The sequence below is a fragment of the Pseudophryne corroboree genome, chromosome 9 (assembly GCF_028390025.1).
Source record: "Pseudophryne corroboree isolate aPseCor3 chromosome 9, aPseCor3.hap2, whole genome shotgun sequence".
Classification (NCBI taxonomy): Eukaryota; Metazoa; Chordata; class Amphibia; order Anura; family Myobatrachidae; genus Pseudophryne; species Pseudophryne corroboree.
Genome location: NC_086452.1, coordinates 425303730 through 425325525, shown reverse-complemented (window position 1 = coordinate 425325525; position 21796 = coordinate 425303730). Strand labels below are relative to the sequence as shown.

General features: G+C 43.8%; 1 protein-coding gene across 1 annotated transcript in view; it reads left to right on the top strand.

Moving 5' to 3' along the window:
- The first annotated feature begins 9098 nt into the window (after window positions 1-9098).
- IL17RE (interleukin 17 receptor E) overlaps window positions 9099-21796 on the top strand; it is an 86029-nt gene continuing 73331 nt past the window's right edge. Inside the window, exon 1 of the mRNA XM_063941550.1 lies at window positions 9099-9936. Coding sequence (XP_063797620.1) covers window positions 9099-9936 — 838 coding nt within the window. The remainder of the gene's footprint in view (window positions 9937-21796) is intronic.

The following is a 21796-nucleotide window of genomic DNA, read 5'->3' as shown; positions in this document are numbered from 1 at the left end:
TGCGAGAACGCCATTTTGTTGTAGATCTCCTACTTGTTCACGGGTGGTATTCATGTGACCGACGGTCAGCAGACCGACGGTCACATGACCTCCCCCAAAATCCCGCCCCCTCACTATCCCGACTGTCGGCATGCAGACCAACAGTGACTATTTCCATAGAAGCCTATGGGCTTCTTACCCGCATCCCGCCATCGCGTCCCGCCGCCTCCGCCGCCCCGCTCATGCTGCCCCTCTTCTCCCCGGCATACCTGTGCGCAGGCAGCCAGTGGTCCTGGAAATCCAAACTCCTCCTCCTCCAGCAACATACCCGGAGGTCTTTCTGGCTGCAGGGAGGAGGAAGAGGAGCCCGGGCCTGATTGCTGATGTCACCTACTGGGGCCGGGAGGTGACAAAGACCCCTGGGAGGTGACAGAGACCCCCCCCCCCCCACACACACACACACGTTCTTACAGGTATCACGGGGGGCCTCTGTCAACACATTGCGATGTACATACATATGCGATTAGCATCGCAGCGGTGGGCGGAGACGGGCGACGATGTATTTTAAGAGAGAGATAAAATTGAGAGAGATAAAGTACAACCCAACAGTCCCTAAAGCTGACCATACACCAAAATGATTTAATTCCAACTAGCCAATTAGTTGGCTGGTTGGAATGATCATTGGGCAGTGTGTGGGAGCAAATCATTTATTTGCTCCAATATGCCTAAAAGCCGCAAAAAGGGATTGTCCTAATGAAACATGCCTGATTTGTCCCAACTAGTTGGCTGACTATCATTTCAATGAGGGGGAATATTTTTCCCCAACTAAATGATTGTTACAGAATTAGCTGCCCACTTCTGCAGCTGTTACAGAAAGATGACACAGGTGCAACTGTCCCGGACCAAGCACTGGACTACCAGCTGGTGCTCATGCCCCCAGGGCACCCCTCACCTGCAGATAAAGCATATGTGCAGCCCCTCACCTGCTGCAGGTGCTACATCCTCCTCTACTGCTGCCATCAGCCGCTGCATGCGGGACAGTGGTGCAGCCCCGGGCTCACTTATACCCCCTCTCATTGTGCAACCCCCCCCCCCACCACCACCACCTCCACGGGTGCTTCTCAGCCAAAACATGGAGATTGTGCAAAGTTTCAGCGGGTGTTGAGGGATGTGGACACTGCGCTGGGAGCCCTGGCCTCAGCACTAACAGAAAACAGGGGAGTCACGTTTTCAGGAACACTGGGCAGTGTCACCTCCTCCCGTCCACAGCTGTCACTCAAACTGCAACTGTCGTACCCTGAGTACAGATACAGACAATTGAATTTTATAGGAGATATTTTTTTAATATATAAATAAATATATATATATATATATATATATATATATATACACACATATACAGATTAGAATTTTTTTTTTTATATAAACATGCAGAAATAGGCACTCAGTATCCGTCTACTTCTGTGACATCACAAGTTGGAGAGAAGTTTGATGGTCAGATGAAAAAGTTGGTTAGGTGTGTGGGGTAGTCTTTTAGTTGGACAGACAGGTTGGTCAGTTGGATAGCTGGGGGAAAGCTGGTCTGGTGTATGGCCAGCATGACCAGGGCCGTCTTTTCGTATGGGCTCAATGGGCTCTTGCCCAAGGGCCCCAGAGATATAAGGGCCCCAGGCTGATAGCTGAGGGTTTCCTCTTTCCAGGGGTACCAGATTTTTGAAAATCGGCCCTGGGGAACCGGAGATATCCGACTTCAAAGAAATGGTCCACATCGGAGCCTGTTAATTGTTCTTCCCCACCAGATATCTCGGGCTCTGTCTAATTTAGAGTTGTTCTGAGAGTATACACCAAATTCCGGTTACTATCCCCTTTCACTGGACACTGGCAGCTTGTCTCTACTATGCCCAGAACCAGAGATATCAGCCTTCCAGCAGCTGCTCCCAGCTCCAGCTCCACACGCCTGATATGCAGTTTTGTAATTTCATTGGTGGATTGCTCTGGCTTCTGAACTCTGATCCCCAGGTCCCCAGTACCTCCCGAAAGGTGGTACTCTCTAGTTTTATATCCAATTGAAAGCTAAGAAATCTATTTTCCAGAAACTTTAGATATCTGCAGTCAAGCAAGCTGACCTCTCCCACCAGAAAATTATGAATATTAAGCCCACTCCACTATGTACCCCTCCCCTGTGTATTAAACACCCTTCATTCAGCCCAATGCCCCCTTCTACAGTTAAGTGTTCTCTCTCCCGCCCCATCTCCCACCATCTGTGCAGTAAAGGAGTAATTAGCAGAAATTACTGCTCCAGGTACTACATGCTGAGCAGAAGACAGAACAACCACTACCGCCCGCGGGTCATCAAAGCTGCCGCTGATGGCACCTCCCACTCCTACTGCTGGAGGATGGGTAGGGGCCCCAGTGCATTGCTCTGCTCAGGGGCCTACACTGCTGTTAAGACGGCCCTGAGCATGACTGTTATTTATCTAGCACAGCTTGTAAAGTGACAGCTAGAAGTTGACTGGATGGAACGTCATCTTTCTCCACTTTATCTCTCTTAAGGTTTCATACATCTGCCTCCTGTATAATGGTTTTAGTAAGAAAGCACAGGCCAACAAAACATTAATATTTCAGTATATCATTACTTTAAGACTTTATAATGTGATTATTTACACAAGTGCAATGTACTTTCATTTAGCAGGACGCCCATGAAATTGAACTAACATATTGATGCCATTGTCTTTTTTTGCAAATGTCCTAACGCCTGGAGAACTCAGAAGTTTATGTTGCGCATAAGCTGAACGTCATTTACAAAGCTAACAAAAAGTAATTGATGTATTATGCAAATGTTGCATCCAAAACAAACACAAAGTTCCTTACTTTTGTGCCTGCTGCAGCTGTCAGTAAGTTTGCCAGCAGGGACACTGTGTCACACTGCAGCTGTAGGGCTCATTGTAAACAGTCTCTTCTCTTCCCAGAGTGGCGGCTTTGGAGCAAGTCCAGAGCCACTTCATCATCAAGGTTGTCCAACGTGCCTTTTACAATAGAATAAGGATAATTTATAAACTCCAAATACTTAGGGTGCTACTATTATTGGGCCCAATTCAGGCACCAGCTCATGTTTAGGAGAGGTCCCTGATTTCCTGTTTTGGGACTTCTAGCAATATTGAGGTTTCTAGCAAAATTGTGGTACGGGGAGGGGCTGCAGAGCACTGTTCCACCCCTGTCATAAAAGTTCTGATTTATAACAGTGCAAAAGCATTTTACTGTCCACTTTACGCAATAGAAAAAATGTTTCCACCGCTACGAGCTATCTCTCTGCTCAACGGCTGGAAATGTTAGTGTCAACACTAAAAAAAGTAGTTTTCTGCTAAAATATTACTCAGTTTAGTTTAATTCATGTCTTCAATGAATCGTGTATTTATTATATTTATTTGTATGTTTCAAAGTTTGGTTACGTTGTCCGAATGCACCTGGAAAGTGCAAATATGGGCATATAGCCGAAGGCCTGCCAAATGTACCATTTATATGGTGTTTTATGGAAATGTCTCCCACCCTGCTGTAGACTGGTACATACGCCCTGGTCACGAGCCGGCGCCACAGTTACATGAAATTGCCACTGTCCCGTGAAAATCAGGACAGTTGGTTGGTTTGTGCTAAGGGACTAAATATTTTGTTGTATATATATTTTGTACACATATTTAAAATATTATTTACTTTTATTTTATTGCTATGACATGTAGGTGGCGCTGTTCTTAAAACTGCCTAAGGCGGAGGATTGTAACACTTGTACTAGCAACTATGGGGGTCATTCCGAGTTGTTCGCTCGGTGCTGATTTTCGCTATGCTGCGATTTGTTGCAAACTGCGCATGCGCAAGGCACGCAGGGCGCATGCGCTTAGTTATTTAACTAAAAGCTTAGCAGATTTGCTGTGGATTCTGCGGCGCTTTTCAGTCGCACTGCTGTTCGGTAAAAGATTGACAGGAAAGGGGCGTTTCTGGGCGGCAACTCAGCGTTTTCCCGGCGTTTGCAAAAAACGCAAGCGTGTCAGGGAAAAACGCGGGAGTGGCTGGAGAAACGGGGGAGTGGCTGGCTGAACGCAGGGCGTGTTTGTGACGTCAAACCAGGAACTAAACGGACTGAGCTGATCGCAATCTGTGAGTAGGTCTGGAGCTACTCAGAAACTGCAAAGAATTATTTAGTAGCAGTTCTGCAAATTTTTCGTTCGCAATTCTGCTAAGCTAAGATACACTCCCAGAGGGCGGCGGCCTAGTGTGTGCAATGCTGCTAAAAGCAGCTAGCGAGCAAACAACTCGGAATGAGGGCCTACGTGACAATAGAACAGCTTCAATGTAATAAATGTTAATGCTTAGAAAAAAGCATATTCATTCCACTGTAAATTTTAGCCAAAATGTCTTCACTTGCTGGAAAATAATAATTATTACAAATTATTAATATTTCAAAATCAGATTCCCTTCTCTCAATCAAAATGCTAACATACAGATCCTGGGTCTTATTCAGGTCCCGATGGATCTGCAGCCGCAAAGTACCAATGTTTGGTCCGACACTCTGTGTCCGCCGTACAGACCCATGCTGAATCAGGCTCCCGCCTGGCAGTCACCCTTGTACCCACTGACAAATACCTAATACTGTAAAAAACAAGCTTTAATCTGTCATGTTAGCCTGTCACTGATATACCAGTTTTGTTTTAGGTATAATAATAACCCTGTTACCTTGGCAATAATATAAACCTCATTATACAGGTCTGTGCCAGAGTATGTAGCTTGTAAAGATGATTTAATTACCCTACATGCTGTAATTATATCTTACCACACCCTGCGTGTCCCATATGCCAGTACATTTTGTCTTCTAAACATTTTATAATTTTATTTTCTAAATATGTGTATTAGCCATAAATAGATTTATTATGTGTGTGTGTGTGTGTGTGTGTGTGTGTGTGTGTGTGTGTGTGTGTGTGTGTGTGTACATATATATATATATATATATATATATATAGAGAGAGAGAGAGAGAGAGACAATTTTTTTTAATCTAAGTTGTCTTCATTTTCTTTTTACAGGATCACAAAGTAAAAGGTATGTAATTATATTATATATTTACATTCATAACTGTAGCTTTGCCACTGAATATCAGAACTATTCTGTACTAGCTGTTCTACCCGTTCTTCGCACGGGAGTTTCTGATTTTCACGTTTGTACATATAAATGAGTGTTAATAATTTGGTAAATCTATAGAGATGTAAATTTGAGATGTTTTAAGGTCCATACACACTAAGCACTTTTCCCCCCTGCCCAGCAATGTCAGCGGGGATAAGTGGCTTTCCATTACAGGACGCTATGGAATGCCGCTCAACCCGCCGTTCATCTACTGGTAATACCAGTAGATGGTCGGCTGCCGCTGGCGATGAAGCGGGAGCGCGCATCAGCGCTCACCGCTCATTGCTTGTCCATACACACTGGGCGTATTTGAGCTGAAAACAGCTCAACACACCAAAAGTGACCTGCTCTCAGCTCAAAATCACCCAGTGCGTATGGGCCTTTAATGTAAGTAAATATTAATCCATGGTTCTGTGAAAATAGAGAAGAACAAGCGCCTTATGGTGTAGTAAGTTCTTACAAGGTGTGCTCTACACACGCAGAAACAAAGGTTGCGTAACAAATAGTAACTTGTGTCAAGGCCTATCAGTCTCCTCTTTCATAGGTTCTCACCGCCTTTCTAGTGAGTAGGCAAATAAATCCGTGTACTGTTTACCGTCTGTGGTCAAAGGAAAACATGGGACACAGACGGTAAACAGTACACGGATTTATTTGCCTACTCACTATACTCACTATAAAGGCGGTTGTTGGCCTTACCCGAGGAGCACCCGTGGCAGATACGGTAAAAAGTGACAGTACCATTTCTGTAGTTTATTAAGTTCTACTCACTGGAGGTGTAATCAGTGCCGCATTAAGAGGGGGTCCACGGGGTATGTACCCCCGGGCCCCGCTTTCTCTGGGGGCCCCCCGAACAAAGCTGCTGTTGCTGGGAGAGTTGCTGCTGGCGGTGGAGCATGGAAACGAGTAGAATCGTCCCTGTCTACTGCACCCGCGACGCTGCTTGTTCCTCTCCTCCGGCCGCACCAGTGAGGGCAGCTGCAGCAGTAAGACATGCCACTGGCACTGGGGTGAGTACCATCGGACCTGCATAGTGTATACTCTTGTCATGGCTGCTCTATGCACATTACACCCAGCACTGTCCTGGAGATGCACAGGCTGAGCGTGTCATGGCAATGTGCTGCTGCGGAAACAAGTGAGATGTGCACCCTCTGGCTCGGGTGTGGGTGAGGGGATTGTCATTAAACCTCTTTAGAGGTGGTGGTGGGGGATCATTACATATATAAGGGCGGTTGTGAGGGCGGATCTATAAACATATTATAAAAGGGTGGAGGTGATGGGTTGCTGGGGGGGAAACATGACATATATATATATATATATATCCACAAACAAGGAGTGGCACTCGTGGGACTTCAATCAAATAACAAAGGACACAGCGGTCACCAGTTTGTTCTAATCGACGTTTCGATAATTTAATATCGTCTTCAGGATAAACACAGTGCATACAAGACAACATTTATATACCTACTCACCACCCCTGAAGTCACCACGCCACAGCTGCGGGCGCCGGGTCCTCGGACGACAGTGAGATTCCGTCGCGCACTTCCTGTGCGCCCGGCCGCTCGAGCGGTTGCCTGGAGACCAAAAATAACATGTGATATCAACAAATAACAAGTGACATCGGGCAATGCAGAATCGCGTGTATCCGACATAGATACACGTACAGGGACCACATCTTCATGGTTATACATGTGCATGCTGAAAACACATCATGTGTGCAGAATAGCAATGTAATCTAAGTACCTGCTGGGGACGTATACTGTGTACGAGATTGTGGACTAGCATGAATAAGCTAAATGCATCCAAGGAACATTAATATTCCATAAAGCAGAGACAATGATGACTCAAGGTACTGCAGGAAAACAGGCAAAAGCATTCTTAATTGATAATGGTACAGGATGTGTTACTGATCATGCACATAGGAATTCCAGAGTCCAGAAACATCATGGAGCTAGATTGGGCGCCTAGACTGTGATACTGACAGGAAAATGGTGAAAGAATTTTTTAAAAAAATATTTTTTGGGAGAGTACATGTAAACTCAACAAAAAATAAAACACAAAAAGCACTGTATACTTCACAGAAAGCAATTCAGGGGAAGATTCTCATTAAGCCCTTTAGGTGCAATGGTATTCAGGCGGTATATCCACCTGGCTTCTCTCTGAAGTAGGGCCTTGCCCCTATCACCCCCCCTAAGGCGTTTGGGTTCGGTATCAATGATTTTGTAACGTAGTGTGGTAAGACCATGTCCCAATAATCTGAAGTGACGGGCAACAGGTTGATTTGATGCACTGCTAGCCCCTTCTAGTGCATGTCTGATGGCCGACCTGTGGAGAGCCATGCGCTCTTTAAACATCCTAGTGGTTTTCCCCACATATAGGAGACCACAGGGGCATCTAATAATGTACACCACATAGGTACTGGTACATGTCAGTACATGGCGTATGGCGATCCGTTCCCCCGAATGTGGATGGGAGAAGGAATCACCATACTCCATGAAACTGCACGTGGTGCAGCCAGTACATCTGTAACACCCCGCCTTTCTCGTGAGGAAGGTAATCGGCCCAACTTTTTTGGTATTGGAGACATCGTTCTTAACAAGCCAATCTTTGAGATTCCTATTTCTGGTATAGCTGGCTAGTACTTTGGTATTTTTGAGCATACTCAATTCGGGATCTGTTGTCACCACCGGCCATAAGTTCTTTACGGTCTTCACTATATGTGGACTAGCTGGGCAGTATTGTTGAACAAACGGGATACAGTCACCAAGTCGTTTTTGACGGTCACCTGATGGAATTAGAGTTCTAGAACGTGGGATGGCCAGCGCTCTTTCTTTGGCTTTCACCAAGTCCCCATATTTATATCCTCTGAGCATGAATTGCTTCATCATGTCATTAATCTCTCGTTCAGCATTGACTATATCATCAGATATACGGTGTATCCGCAAGAATTGTGAGAACGGTAGGCCTCTCTTTGTGGAATTGGGATGTTGGCTGTTGGCATGCAAAATTGTATTGCGATCCGTGGCCTTCTTGTACAGTGAAGTACAGATTTTACCATTTGTCACAGAGATTTGGACATCTAGATAATTCACGGACTGTGAGCTCATCTGGTATGTGAATTTAATGGTGCTTTCCATGGTGTTGATGGCTGTCATTAAGATATTGAAGTCCTGCTCTGTCCCTGTCCATATCAGGAACAGGTCGTCAATGTACCGTGTGAAGAACGGAATCTTAGATGCAGTATTGCTATCACTGAAGAAGGCATGGTGTTCCACCTCAAACATGTAAGCATTTGCAAAGGCAGGGGCCACACAGGACCCCATCGCACAGCCTTGTTGCTGGACGTACCACCGTGAATCAAATAGAAAATAATTTCTTTTTAATGTTAGTTCCAGTAATCTGATGAAGAATGAGATATCTGGGCCCAAGTATAGTGTGCTGGATGTCAGCAATCTGAAGACCGCATCTAGCCCCCCCGAATGGGGGATATTGGTATATAGGCTAACTATATCCAACGTGCAGAGGAACGCATTCTCTGGGAGTGTTTGTAGCCTTTGTAGTTGGATTATCAAGGAGGTAGTGTCCTTTAAATAGGTCTTCTGTGCTTGGACCACTGGCTGAAGGTAGACGTCTAGGTATTGGGAAATTCTGTAATAGACAGAATTCCTCGCTGATATGATGGGACGGCCTGGAGGGGTGATGGGGTTTTTGTGGATTTTCGGCAGTGTATACAGAACTCCCAGAGAATGCGTTCCTCTGCACGTTGGATATAGTTAGCCTATATACCAATATCCCCCATTCGGAGGGGCTAGATGCGGTCTTCAGATTGCTGACATCCAGCACACTATACTTGGGCCCAGATATCTCATTCTTCATCAGATTACTGGAACTAACATTAAAAAGAAATTATTTTCTATTTGATTCACGGTGGTACGTCCAGCAACAAGGCTGTGCGATGGGGTCCTGTGTGGCCCCTGCCTTTGCAAATACTTACATGTTTGAGGTGGAACACCATGCCTTCTTCAGTGATAGCAATACTGCATCTAAGATTCCGTTCTTCACACGGTACATTGACGACCTGTTCCTGATATGGACAGGGACAGAGCAGGACTTCAATATCTTAATGACAGCCATCAACACCATGGAAAGCACCATTAAATTCACATACCAGATGAGCTCACAGTCCGTGAATTATCTAGATGTCCAAATCTCTGTGACAAATGGTAAAATCTGTACTTCACTGTACAAGAAGGCCACGGATCGCAATACAATTTTGCATGCCAACAGCCAACATCCCAATTCCACAAAGAGAGGCCTACCGTTCTCACAATTCTTGCGGATACACCGTATATCTGATGATATAGTCAATGCTGAACGAGAGATTAATGACATGATGAAGCAATTCATGCTCAGAGGATATAAATATGGGGACTTGGTGAAAGCCAAAGAAAGAGCGCTGGCCATCCCACGTTCTAGAACTCTAATTCCATCAGGTGACCGTCAAAAACGACTTGGTGACTGTATCCCGTTCGTTCAACAATACTGCCCAGCTAGTCCACATATAGTGAAGACCGTAAAGAACTTATGGCCGGTGGTGACAACAGATCCCGAATTGAGTATGCTCAAAAATACCAAAGTACTAGCCAGCTATACCAGAAATAGGAATCTCAAAGATTGGCTTGTTAAGAACGATGTCTCCAATACCAAAAAAGTTGGGCCGATTACCTTCCTCACGAGAAAGGCGGGGTGTTACAGATGTACTGGCTGCACCACGTGCAGTTTCATGGAGTATGGTGATTCCTTCTCCCATCCACATTCGGGGGAACGGATCGCCATACGCCATGTACTGACATGTACCAGTACCTATGTGGTGTACATTATTAGATGCCCCTGTGGTCTCCTATATGTGGGGAAAACCACTAGGATGTTTAAAGAGCGCATGGCTCTCCACAGGTCGGCCATCAGACATGCACTAGAAGGGGCTAGCAGTGCATCAAATCAACCTGTTGCCCGTCACTTCAGATTATTGGGACATGGTCTTACCACACTACGTTACAAAATCATTGATACCGAACCCAAACGCCTTAGGGGGGGTGATAGGGGCAAGGCCCTACTTCAGAGAGAAGCCAGGTGGATATACCGCCTGAATACCATTGCACCTAAAGGGCTTAATGAGAATCTTCCCCTGAATTGCTTTCTGTGAAGTATACAGTGCTTTTTGTGTTTTATTTTTTGTTGAGTTTACATGTACTCTCCCAAAAAATATTTTTTAAAAAAATTCTTTCACCATTTTCCTGTCAGTATCACAGTCTAGGCGCCCAATCTAGCTCCATGATGTTTCTGGACTCTGGAATTCCTATGTGCATGATCAGTAACACATCCTGTACCATTATCAATTAAGAATGCTTTTGCCTGTTTTCCTGCAGTACCTTGAGTCATCATTGTCTCTGCTTTATGGAATATTAATGTTCCTTGGATGCATTTAGCTTATTCATGCTAGTCCACAATCTCGTACACAGTATACGTCCCCAGCAGGTACTTAGATTACATTGCTATTCTGCACACATGATGTGTTTTCAGCATGCACATGTATAACCATGAAGATGTGGTCCCTGTACGTGTATCTATGTCGGATACACGCGATTCTGCATTGCCCGATGTCACTTGTTATTTGTTGATATCACATGTTATTTTTGGTCTCCAGGCAACCGCTCGAGCGGCCGGGCGCACAGGAAGTGCGCGACGGAATCTCACTGTCGTCCGAGGACCCGGCGCCCGCAGCTGTGGCGTGGTGACTTCAGGGGTGGTGAGTAGGTATATAAATGTTGTCTTGTATGCACTGTGTTTATCCTGAAGACGATATTAAATTATCGAAACGTCGATTAGAACAAACTGGTGACCGCTGTGTCCTTTGTTATTTGATTGAAGTCCCACGAGTGCCACTCCTTGTTTGTGGATATACATGATCCTTGGATCACTTGAGGAGGCACCGGGGCAATTGTGTCTGTGTGTTAGAGTGCCGGTCTCCACACCGCATTATATATATATATATATATATACAGTCTCGGAGATGCGGCACTCTGGTTCACTTTAGCAAGCAAGAGGCGGGCGTGGACTCCCAAATATGAATCAACGTTTCAATATTTATTTATATTGTCATCAGGATACAGCTAAAACAAACATAGACATACCTTTATACAAGCCCATCACCACGTGAATGCCGGCGTCGGGAGCGGGACCGCTCACCCGCCCCTTTGCCGCGCTGAAAACGGACGTCATAGACCTGCGTCTAGTGAGTCCCGATGTAATCACCATGGCAACAAGAACAAGCCTAGAGACACAGGGCGCACTATAAGTACAACCATAATATCGTTATTCAAAACATATATCAAGCATTAATAACATGAATGGCCCATAAAGAACTAACTGATGAAAAGTAAGAGGCTACCATAGCAATATACTAACGTAATGCTGCGTAGGCTACGTTTTCATTAAGCACCTTAGGGGCAATTACATTAAGGCGATGGATCCATTGTGCTTCGCAGCGTAATAGTTGTAAAGATCTGTTACCCCCTCTGATGTTAATGGGGACCGTATCAATCATACAGTAACGAAGACTAGTAAGTGGGTGTTTTAAAAGTGCAAAGTGGCGGGCTACGGGTTGATCACTCATGCCTGATGTAATAGCTGCCCGTATAGCTGCCCTATGATTGCCCATGCGCTCCTTGAATTTGCTCTCAGTCTTGCCGATATATGACAGACCGCATGGGCAAACAATTTGGTAGACTACGAAAGTGGAATTACATGTAAAGTGATGCCTGATATGGAATTGTTTTCCAGAGTGAGGATGACAGAAAACATCTCCCGTAAGGAGAAATTGACAAGTAGTGCAGGTGCATTTAAAGCATCCTACTCGGGTATTGGACAGGAAGGTAGCTTTCTTAATGGGCCGTACAGATGTCAGAGTGTTGACCAGGGAATCTTTCAAGTTTTTACCCCTTGAAAAACTGGGCATTAGCTTATAATCTTGTAAATGTAACTTATCATCACTCTGGATGATGGGCCATAATTTTTTTGCTTTATTCATAATGATTGGCAGAGTCGGCCATAGGCATAGGCAAACTAGGCAATTGCCTAGGGCATTTGATATGCCATGGGGCATCAGCAGCTTCTGCTGATTAAAATGATATGCAGCATGCCTATATTCTGTGTGTAGCATTTCATATGCAGATACAGCCATAGTCTCACACAGTATATAGGCATGCTGCATATCATTTTAATCAGCAGAAGCTGCTTGTGCATCCTAGCCACATAACAATGCAAATAAGATGCATTTTCATTAAAAAAAATGTGCCCGACGTTAGCATTGAGGCAAGATTTATGAGGACACATCTGTATTCAAGCAGAGGCAGAGGTCACAGTGTGAGTGGCAGTGTGAGTGCTGTGTGCATGTGAGTAGGTTGGTTGTGCAGTAGTGTTTGGAATATGTGAGGAGCATTATGTGTGTCATGTAAAAATGCATTAATAATGTGCAACATATGTGTAAGGGGCACTATGTGTGTCATTATGTGTATAAGGGCATTAATAATGTGCAGCATATGTGTAACAGGGTACTACTGTATGTGTGTCATTATGTGTATAGGGGCACTAATAATGTGCAGCAAATGTGTAGGGGGCACTATGTGTGTCATTATGTGTATAAGGGCATTAATAATGTGCGGCATATGTGTAAGGGACATTACATGTAAAAGGGCATTAATAAAGGTTGTCATAATGTGTAAGGCGCATTATGTTTATAAGGACATTAATAATGTGTCTCATATGTGTAAGGGGCATTACTGTGTGGCATTATGTGTATAAGGTGCTCTACTATGTCGCGTTGCGTATAGAAAGGGCACTACTGTGTCGTCTAATGTGAATAAAGAGCAATAGGGTGTGGTGTAATGTGAATAAGGAGCAATTCAGTGCGATGTAATGTGAATAAGGGGCTCTACTGTGAGGAGTAACGTTTATAAGGTAAAGTGATACTACTGTGGGATGTAATATGAATTATGGACACTATCGCATGATCAAATGTGAATAAAGTTGTAGTACTGTGTGGCGTAATTGGAATTGGGGTTACTATTGTGTGGCCATGTCCCTTGCCAGCAAAAACACACCACTTTTTGGGCTGTGCGCCAAATGTGTGAACTGTTCCTATTTAAAATATAGGGGGTACAAACCCCAAAATAAGGACTGCTATGGATGAGGGGTGATGGTGCTGGGAAAGAGGTGCAAGGTCAGAAGGCGGAACCAGCGGTGGTGCTAGGGGGCACCAGCCAAAATCTTGCCTAGGGCATCATATTGGTTAGGGCCGGCTCTGATGATTGGTGACATTTCATTATATTGGCTCACCCATGGCAGCCTATTCTTGGTACTTCTGGAATCTGTTGTCTCCCCTCTGGTCAGTAAACTAGTACGATCTAATTTCAAAACTTTATCCTTGCATTCAAGCAACAAGTTAAGTTTATACCCACGTTCAGAAAAATTCTTAATGATCACATCAAGTTGCTCAATTGCAATCCGTCTGTCACTATTGATCCTCATCACCCTAACCATTTGAGAATAAGGTAAACCATTAATTAATGCTCTGGGGTGGCAACTTTGTGGTTTTAGTAACATATTCTTGTCAGTTTCCTTGGAAAAGAGTTTGGTGTGCAGGCTCTTATTTTTGATAGATACATTTACATCTAAAAAATTGATATTATCACCACTATAACTGTAAGTAAATTTAATCGGATTATCCGAATTATTATGGAGATCAATTGCTTCTGTAAGGATCTGCACGTCACCTCTCCATAATAGAAACAGATCATCTATGTATCTAACAAGCATGAGAATTTTAGATGAAATAATCTCATTTGAAAAAAATACTAGATGCTCAATTAAGAACATCACCACATTTGCATATGCATAGAGCTCCCCATTGCACACCCCTTTGTCTATAAATAAAACCTGTTATCATACAGAAAAAAATTGTTATATAGGATAAGTTCAAACATCTGAAGGATCAACTCAACCACTTCATCAGAATATTCACTTTTAGCTTGCAAAAATGATTTAAGTGACTGTAAACCCAAAGAGTGCGGGATAGACGTGTACAGGCTAACAACATCTATCACCACTAAATAACAATCATCAGGGACCTCGGTGATAGCATTCAACCGAGTAAGGAAAGAGGTCGTATCAAGTAAGAAAGTTGGTTCCAATTGGATCAAAGGCTGCAACAAAGCAGCCAAAAAAGTTGCTAGGGGTTGAAGTAGCGATCCTCGGGCCGATACAATAGGACGGCCTGGTGGCGGGTTTAACCCTTTATGCACTTTGGGAATAGTGTAAAAAATTGGTACCAATGGGAATTTAGGGTACAAAATATCCATAATGCTATTAGAAATAAAATGCATATCACATGCAGCCTGTAACAATTGGAACAACTTTCTCTTGCAAGCATTAGAAGGATCTTTAGATAATAGTTGATATGTTGTAACATCATTAAGTTGACGCATCACTTCCCTATCGTAATCAAGCAGATCCTGCAGAACTATCCCTCCGCCTTTATCTGCTTGGCGGATAATTAGCATCTTATTAGAAGTCAGTGTTTTTAAAGCCTGGCGTTCTGCCACAGTTAAATTAGGATGTGCTGGAACACAAGGGGAAGTTGATGCATCAACCTCCTGGTCTAACAGCCTAAAGAAGGTTCTTATACTGGCATTATTAGAAATTGGGTCAAAGTTAGAGCGTACAGCAAACTTTTTTAATTGAGATGGAATTTCTAATTTAGTTCCCACTCCAGACCCTTTGTTATTACCAAAAAACTCTTTCAGTCTAATAGATCTAGCCAGTTCTTGTTTTTCCATCATCCAGGGTAATTCCTTAAAACTTACTGAAGGAATAAATGACAGTCCTTTTAACAATAAACTGACTTCACCTTTGGAGAGTTCATGGGAAGATAGATTAAAGATTAGGTCTTCCTGGCTAGGGGAGGGCGGCCTACTCGCCCTCTGCCTTTCTGACTGCCCCCCCCCCCCCCCCCCCGCCGCGTGAATTTCCTTTCTCTCCTTGGGTAAACCCCTGGTGCGCTGCCCGGGTCAAAGCCCCTAAAGGGCCAGATGTTGAAGAAGTTTGATCCAGTTCACTGTTGGAACTCAAATTATCTGGGGAAGAATCCGTGTCAAAACGAGTGGTTTTCCTATGGTTGCGTTGTTTATTTTTCCTAAAGAATGGTTGCTTATGTTCCTCATTCGACCCTCCAGAGAGCCACCTGTAAACCATATGTCTCTCATAATCAGACTCAACCTTGCTTAGTTTCTCTTTCTTAAATTGTAGTAATTCCCTTTTGTAAGTTGCAATCTGTTGTTTTAGTCGATCCACCCAATCAGTCCCTTGGTCAGATGTTAATGTAGCCATATGAGTAGATTCAAAACTCGTGATTTTATCTCTGATAGAATGGAGCTCCTTAGTGGATTGCTCAATGACTAATAAGATAAGGTCAAAGGAGCATCGGTTTAAGATGCCAACCCATTTACGGCAAAATTGAGGATCAAAGCGGCCAATTGTGGGACAGTTCCTAACTCTAAATCCCCTAGGTATTTTCTTTGTTTTATAATAGTCGCTAAGAGAGAGTCCATGTAGATAAAAATCTACTTCCTTCTTTTTTAAACGTAAAAGGTCCCTATAAATCAAATCTGGAGCCATAGCTTCAACCTCATCCTTGACTCCTGTGTTGTAAAGAATGGCATCAACTTCTGATTCAGAGAAAGTATGGGTATCACCCACCGGGTAACAAAACTGCAGTGATGGAGTCACAGCCTCCACCTCATCCGCCATGGTAGCCATAATAAGATAGCAATAAAGTGCCAAGTGCTTCCTAGTGCATCCAAATAGTTCTGTGCCGTTTACCAGAAAGTGCCAGTGCTAAAAAGTGTCCAATGTGCAGAACATAAACTATAACAAGCGGCTAAAGAAGGTTCTTATACTGGCATTATCAGAAATTGGGTCAAAGTTAGAGCGTACAGCAAACTTTTTTAATTGAGATGGAATTTCTAATTTAGTTCCCACTCCAGACCTTTTGTAATTACCAAAAAACTCTTTCAGTCTAATAGATCTAGCCAGTTCTTGTTTTTCCATCATCCAGGGTAATTCCTTAAAACTTACTGAAGGAATAAATGACAGTCCTATTAACAATAAACTGACTTCACCTTTGGAGAGTTCATGGGAAGATAGATTAAAGATTAGGTCTTCCTGGCTAGGGGAGGGTGGCCTACTCGCCCTCTGCCTTTCTGACTGCCCCCCCCCCCCCCCCCGCCGCGTGAATTTATATTGAAACGTTGATTCATATTTGGGAGTCCACGCCCGCCTCTTGCTTGCTAAAGTGAACCAGAGTGCCGCATCTTCGGGACTGTGTTTGTATCTACATGAAGGCACCGGTGCAGGTGATATAATAATGAAATAATATTATATAAGGCCATGAACCCTAATAGGGGCCAATCCTACGCAGAACAAGTTAAAGTGTAACTTTAACTTCAATCTGAATCTCAGTGGATTCATTCATTGGACACTAAGTCCCCTAAGGGCTTGAATGAGAGTAATAACTTTCGGTGCTTTTTATAGTGCTGAGCTATAGCTGGACACTTTAACTTATTCTGCGTAGGATTGGCCCCTATTAGGGTTCATGGCCTTATATAATATTATTTGATATGTTATGTTTTTGTTTATTGTGGTTGTCATGTTTTGCACATTGCATTTTGGGATGGGATCACTATCCGGTAGTCTTTTCTGCAAGCAGACACTTTGTGACATGTAGTATTATGGTATGCATTTATTGATGCTTTGATATAACATATCATTAATTTTGTTGTTTGTTTTAGGCTGCATGACCATGTCCCTCACACCTGCGTTTGATGTGCTATCTTGCTTCTTACAATGTACAGCTTGTTTAGGCTGAATTGGTGCATTCAATTTTGCTACCAATATAACATCGTTTGGGTGACAGTGCCTGGGTGATCCCTCGTGAGGAGACATTGAGGCGGTAGTCTGATGTACTCGTCGCGGGGTAGCCATGGCAACGGCCCTGTTTATTTGTTTTGTTATGTCCCGTCTGTTGTGGCGGTGAGGTAGTTGTGTCATGTGACACCCGGAGGCCAACCAAGCCGTGGAACGCACAGGCGTGTATGGCATTGGTAGGATGGGTGATCACGCGCTGTATCCGGAAACCCATAGCGCCGTGGAACGCATGAACGCTCCGGCGCGGTGACGTAGTGTACAGAGAAGACAGGGTCTGTTGGCACATGCGAATTGAGGTGAGACACACGCCGCGGGTGTTCGAGTTCGTGACTGTGATCAGCTGCAGTAAGTAATGTGTATTGTGAGGGGTATAAAGTTGGCTGTGTCTGCTATGTGTCTGCTTGCAGATGGCTCTGGAAGGTGGAAGGTGACTGTAACATGATGTGCGGGTCTTGAACGGTCCACATGGGACCGAGGTTGACGGACGTATTGGTTTGATTTTTCATGTCCTTCTAATAAGCAAACACTCTTTCATCAAAAAGCACTTTGTAGTGCTGCATATGTTGTGAATTATATTCAAGATTTTTTGCTGAGCCACCATCACCTGTGTGATTCTACCTGAAATGCCCGTTTTTGGGTGAAAATAAATTTATAAGACTTTTTTTCATATGTTATTGTTAATTGAGTGCCTCTTTTTCAAAAAATATATCTTTACTGGACCATTGAGGAACAGACTTGAGGGTGCACCTATATTTGTTAGTATTTAAAAGTGTGCAAATGTCTATATACGGCTTTATATATATATATATATATATATATATATATATATATACACTGCTCAAAAAAACAACACAACACAACACAACACAATGTAACTCCAAGTCAATCACACTTCTGTGAAATCAAACTGTCCACTTAGGAAGCAACACTGATTGACAATCAATTTCACATGCTGTAGTGCAAATGGAATAGACAACAGGTGGAAATTATAGGCAATTAGCAAGACACGCCCAATAAAGGAGTTGTTCTGCAGGTGGTGACCACAGACCACTTCTCAGCTCCTATGCTTTCTGGCTGATGTTTTGGTCATTTTTGAAAGCTGGCGGTGCTTTCACTCTAGTGGTAGCATGAGATGGAGTCTACAACCCACACAAGTGGCTCAGGTAGTGCAGCTCATCCAGGATGGCACATCAATGCGAGCTGTGGCAAGAAGGTTTGCTGTGTCTGTCAGCGTAGTGTCCAGAGCATGGAGGCACTACCAGGAGACAGGCCAGTACATCAGGAGATGTGGAGGAGGCCGTAGGAGGGCAACAACCCAGCAGCAGGACCACTACCTCCGCCTTTGTGCAAGGAGGAACAGGAGGAGCACTGCCAGAGCCCTGCAAAATGACCTCCAGCAAGCCACAAATGTGCATGTGTCTACTCAAACGATCAGAAACAGACTCCATGAGGGTGGTATGAGGGCCCGACGTCCACAGGTGAGGGTTGTGCTTACAGCCCAATACCGTGCAGGACATTTGGCATTTGTCAGAGAACACCAAGATTGGCAAATGCGCCACTGGCGCCCTGTGCTCTTCACAGATGAAAGCAGGTTCTCACTGAGCACATGTGACAGACGTGAGAGAGTCTGGAGACGCCAAGGAGAACGTTCTGCTGCCTGCAACATCCTCCAGCATGACCGGTTTGGCAGTGGGTCAGTAATGATGTGGGGTGGCATTTCTTTGGGGGGCCGCACAGCCCTACATGTGCTCGCCAGAGGTAGCCTGACTGCCATTAAGTACCGAGATGAGATCCTCAGACCCCTTGTGAGACCATATGCTGGTGTGGTTGGCCCTGGGTTCCTCCTAATGCAAGACAATGCTAGACCTCATGTGGCTGGAGTGTGTCAGCAGTTCCTGCAAGACGAAGGCATTGATGCTATGGACTGGCCCGCCCGTTCCCCAGACCTGAATCCAATTGAGCACATCTGGGACATCATGTCTCGCTCCATCCACAGACTGTCCAGGAGTTGGCGGATGCTTTAGTCCAGGTCTGGGAGGAGATCCCTCAGGAGACCATCCGCCACCTCATCAGGAGCATGCCCAGGCGTTGTAGGGAGGTCACACAGGCACGTGGAGGCCACACACACTACTGAGCCTCATTTTGACTTGTTTTAAGGACATTACATCAAAGTTGGATCAGCCTGTAGTGTGTTTTTCCACTTTAATTTTGAGTGTGACTCCAAATCCAGACCTCCATGGGTTAATAAATTTGATTTCCATTGATAATTTTTGTGTGATTTTGTTGTCAGCACATTCAACTATGTAAAGAACAAAGTATTTAATAAGAATATTTCATTCATTCAGATCTAGGATGTGTTGTTTAAGTGTTCCCTTTATTTTTTTTTGAGCAGTGTATATATATATATATGTGTATATATGGAAATGGAGGAGTTATTGCGCCACTTGTGTTTAACAATTATTAAAATAGGAAATAACAATATAAAAAAATGTGAAGTTTAAAATAGACACTCCCTAAAAATTCAAAAGGGTGTCAGCTGGCCCCTAGACAAGGATGGTAATTCCCTGCGATGTACAAGGATTTAAAAGAAATGGGGGGGGAGGGGGAATAGCGACCAATGGTGTCTTAAAAACTCACAATGAAGGTATAGAATATAAGTACAATTTATTCACATAAAATAGGGTTATCACATAAAACAATTTTTCACATAAAAATATCTTAATAACAGGTCTCTTTAAAAAATGGGATAAAAACAATTTACACAGTTCTAAGTATGTTTACCAGTTAAAAATAGATAAAAGGATTATAACTTAACTGGATATAGGTCACTGTCAGGTTGCCCAACGCGTTTCGTCATACAGACTTCATCAAGGGGTACTTAGCAGAGTGGGACCATGCCTCTATTTATACCAGTAGTAATCTAATGGTAATTATGACATCACTTCCTGTTTGCACATGGTGTTTGCAATACGGACTGTGATTCAATTAATTTATGGTCTTACATACTATGAGCAGGTGTTAAATAACAGTGCAGTGTGTAATATATAATGTAAAAATAGATTTGGAGCAAGAAAGGAGTAGAAACAGTCTTTGTTTTGAAGCGCTGGCGGCTTCTCCGCCACACTTCCGGTATTCGGACGTCGCGTCACTTCCGCCCCACTTCCGGGGACGCGACCGCGCATGCGTCCGTAGCTTCAGCAGCAAAGTTCTTCCTAGAGGCCAGCAGTATTTATAAAGAGAGCACCGTCGGCGGCCATCTTTGTGTGGTTTATTCATGTAGTTATTTCGTGCGGCGGCCATGTTAACGGAGTTCAAAATCAGGGACATTCTCATACTGATCCTCCGCGAACCATGTAAACAGAGAAACAAAATGATGATAAGTGATTATAAAGGAATGTGATCACCATATTAACAGTTCCTAGAGTAGTTCATCATATCACTGGATAAATATAATTCTTTATCAAGTGCATTAATGTGCTGATTTAAATATAAATAAATAAATAAATAAGTTAAATCCGGATGTATAATTCTAATTTAAATATATAAATAAATAAATACTAATATTAAATCCGGATAAATTGTGGTGTTTAATGTATACAGTACAGACAGTGTTATTTAGAGGTGTGAAATTTTAAAGGGCCAGGGATGTGTTCATATGTGTGCAATTGCGACAATGACTAGCTCATGTAGGCTTTTTATATATAGTTTTTTATTTACAGTACCTGATATTCCCAGATGGTCTCCCTAGTCTGGTACTGATCAGGCCCGACACTGCTCCGCTTCCAAGATCGGGCGAGGTTGGGCATTTCCAGTGTGGTTTGACTGTAATAATTACTTACCATACATGTGTCATATTGCAAATTAGGAAGTGGTACTGGTGGAGGGGGTGGGGAGGGGGGGGGGGGGGGTGATTAGGGGGTGGGGGGGGGGGGGTTGTGGGATTGGTATGTGAGTGGGGGTGGGGGGGGGGGAGGGAGGGATACAATGGTAGTGGCATAAATGACGGTGGTGGAACCATGTTTAGGAAGTGATTAGGATAGCCGATTAGTGATTAGAGCGAGGTGTAGATGAATCCAACCGTAATGATGGCACCAGAGGGTTCACAGGAATGGAGCAATTTCGTAATAGTCATTGAACCCCTTCGGGTGGAGTGTCTGCAATTTGAAGATCCAGAACATTTCTCTGCGTGAAAGTTTATTTGCCAAGTCTCCTCCTCTTTCACCCAACTTTACTAATTCAATAGCCTTAAAAGTTAAGGCCTCCGGGTTGGAGTTGTGTGCCACCTTGAAATGTTTGGATACAGCGTGATATATATATATATAATGAGTAGGACCTGCAGGCGCAGCCAGGGGTGTGGCACTGACATGAGGGGGGAGGAGGCCCCCTTGTCTTAAGTGCCCTGGACCCCCCTGACGCTTAATCCAGACCTTGCTGTAATCCAAATTTTGATCCGATTGTCAGTTTGGGTGTTCAGCCAAGCATCCGTAATGACGTCAGTATGTCAGCCCCCTGTTCATCCCATTAGGAAAGGTTTATTAAAATTCTAATTACATAGTTTTCCTATTTCCCACCTGAAGAGTACCTATGTTACATTTCATCTTCATAACATATCGG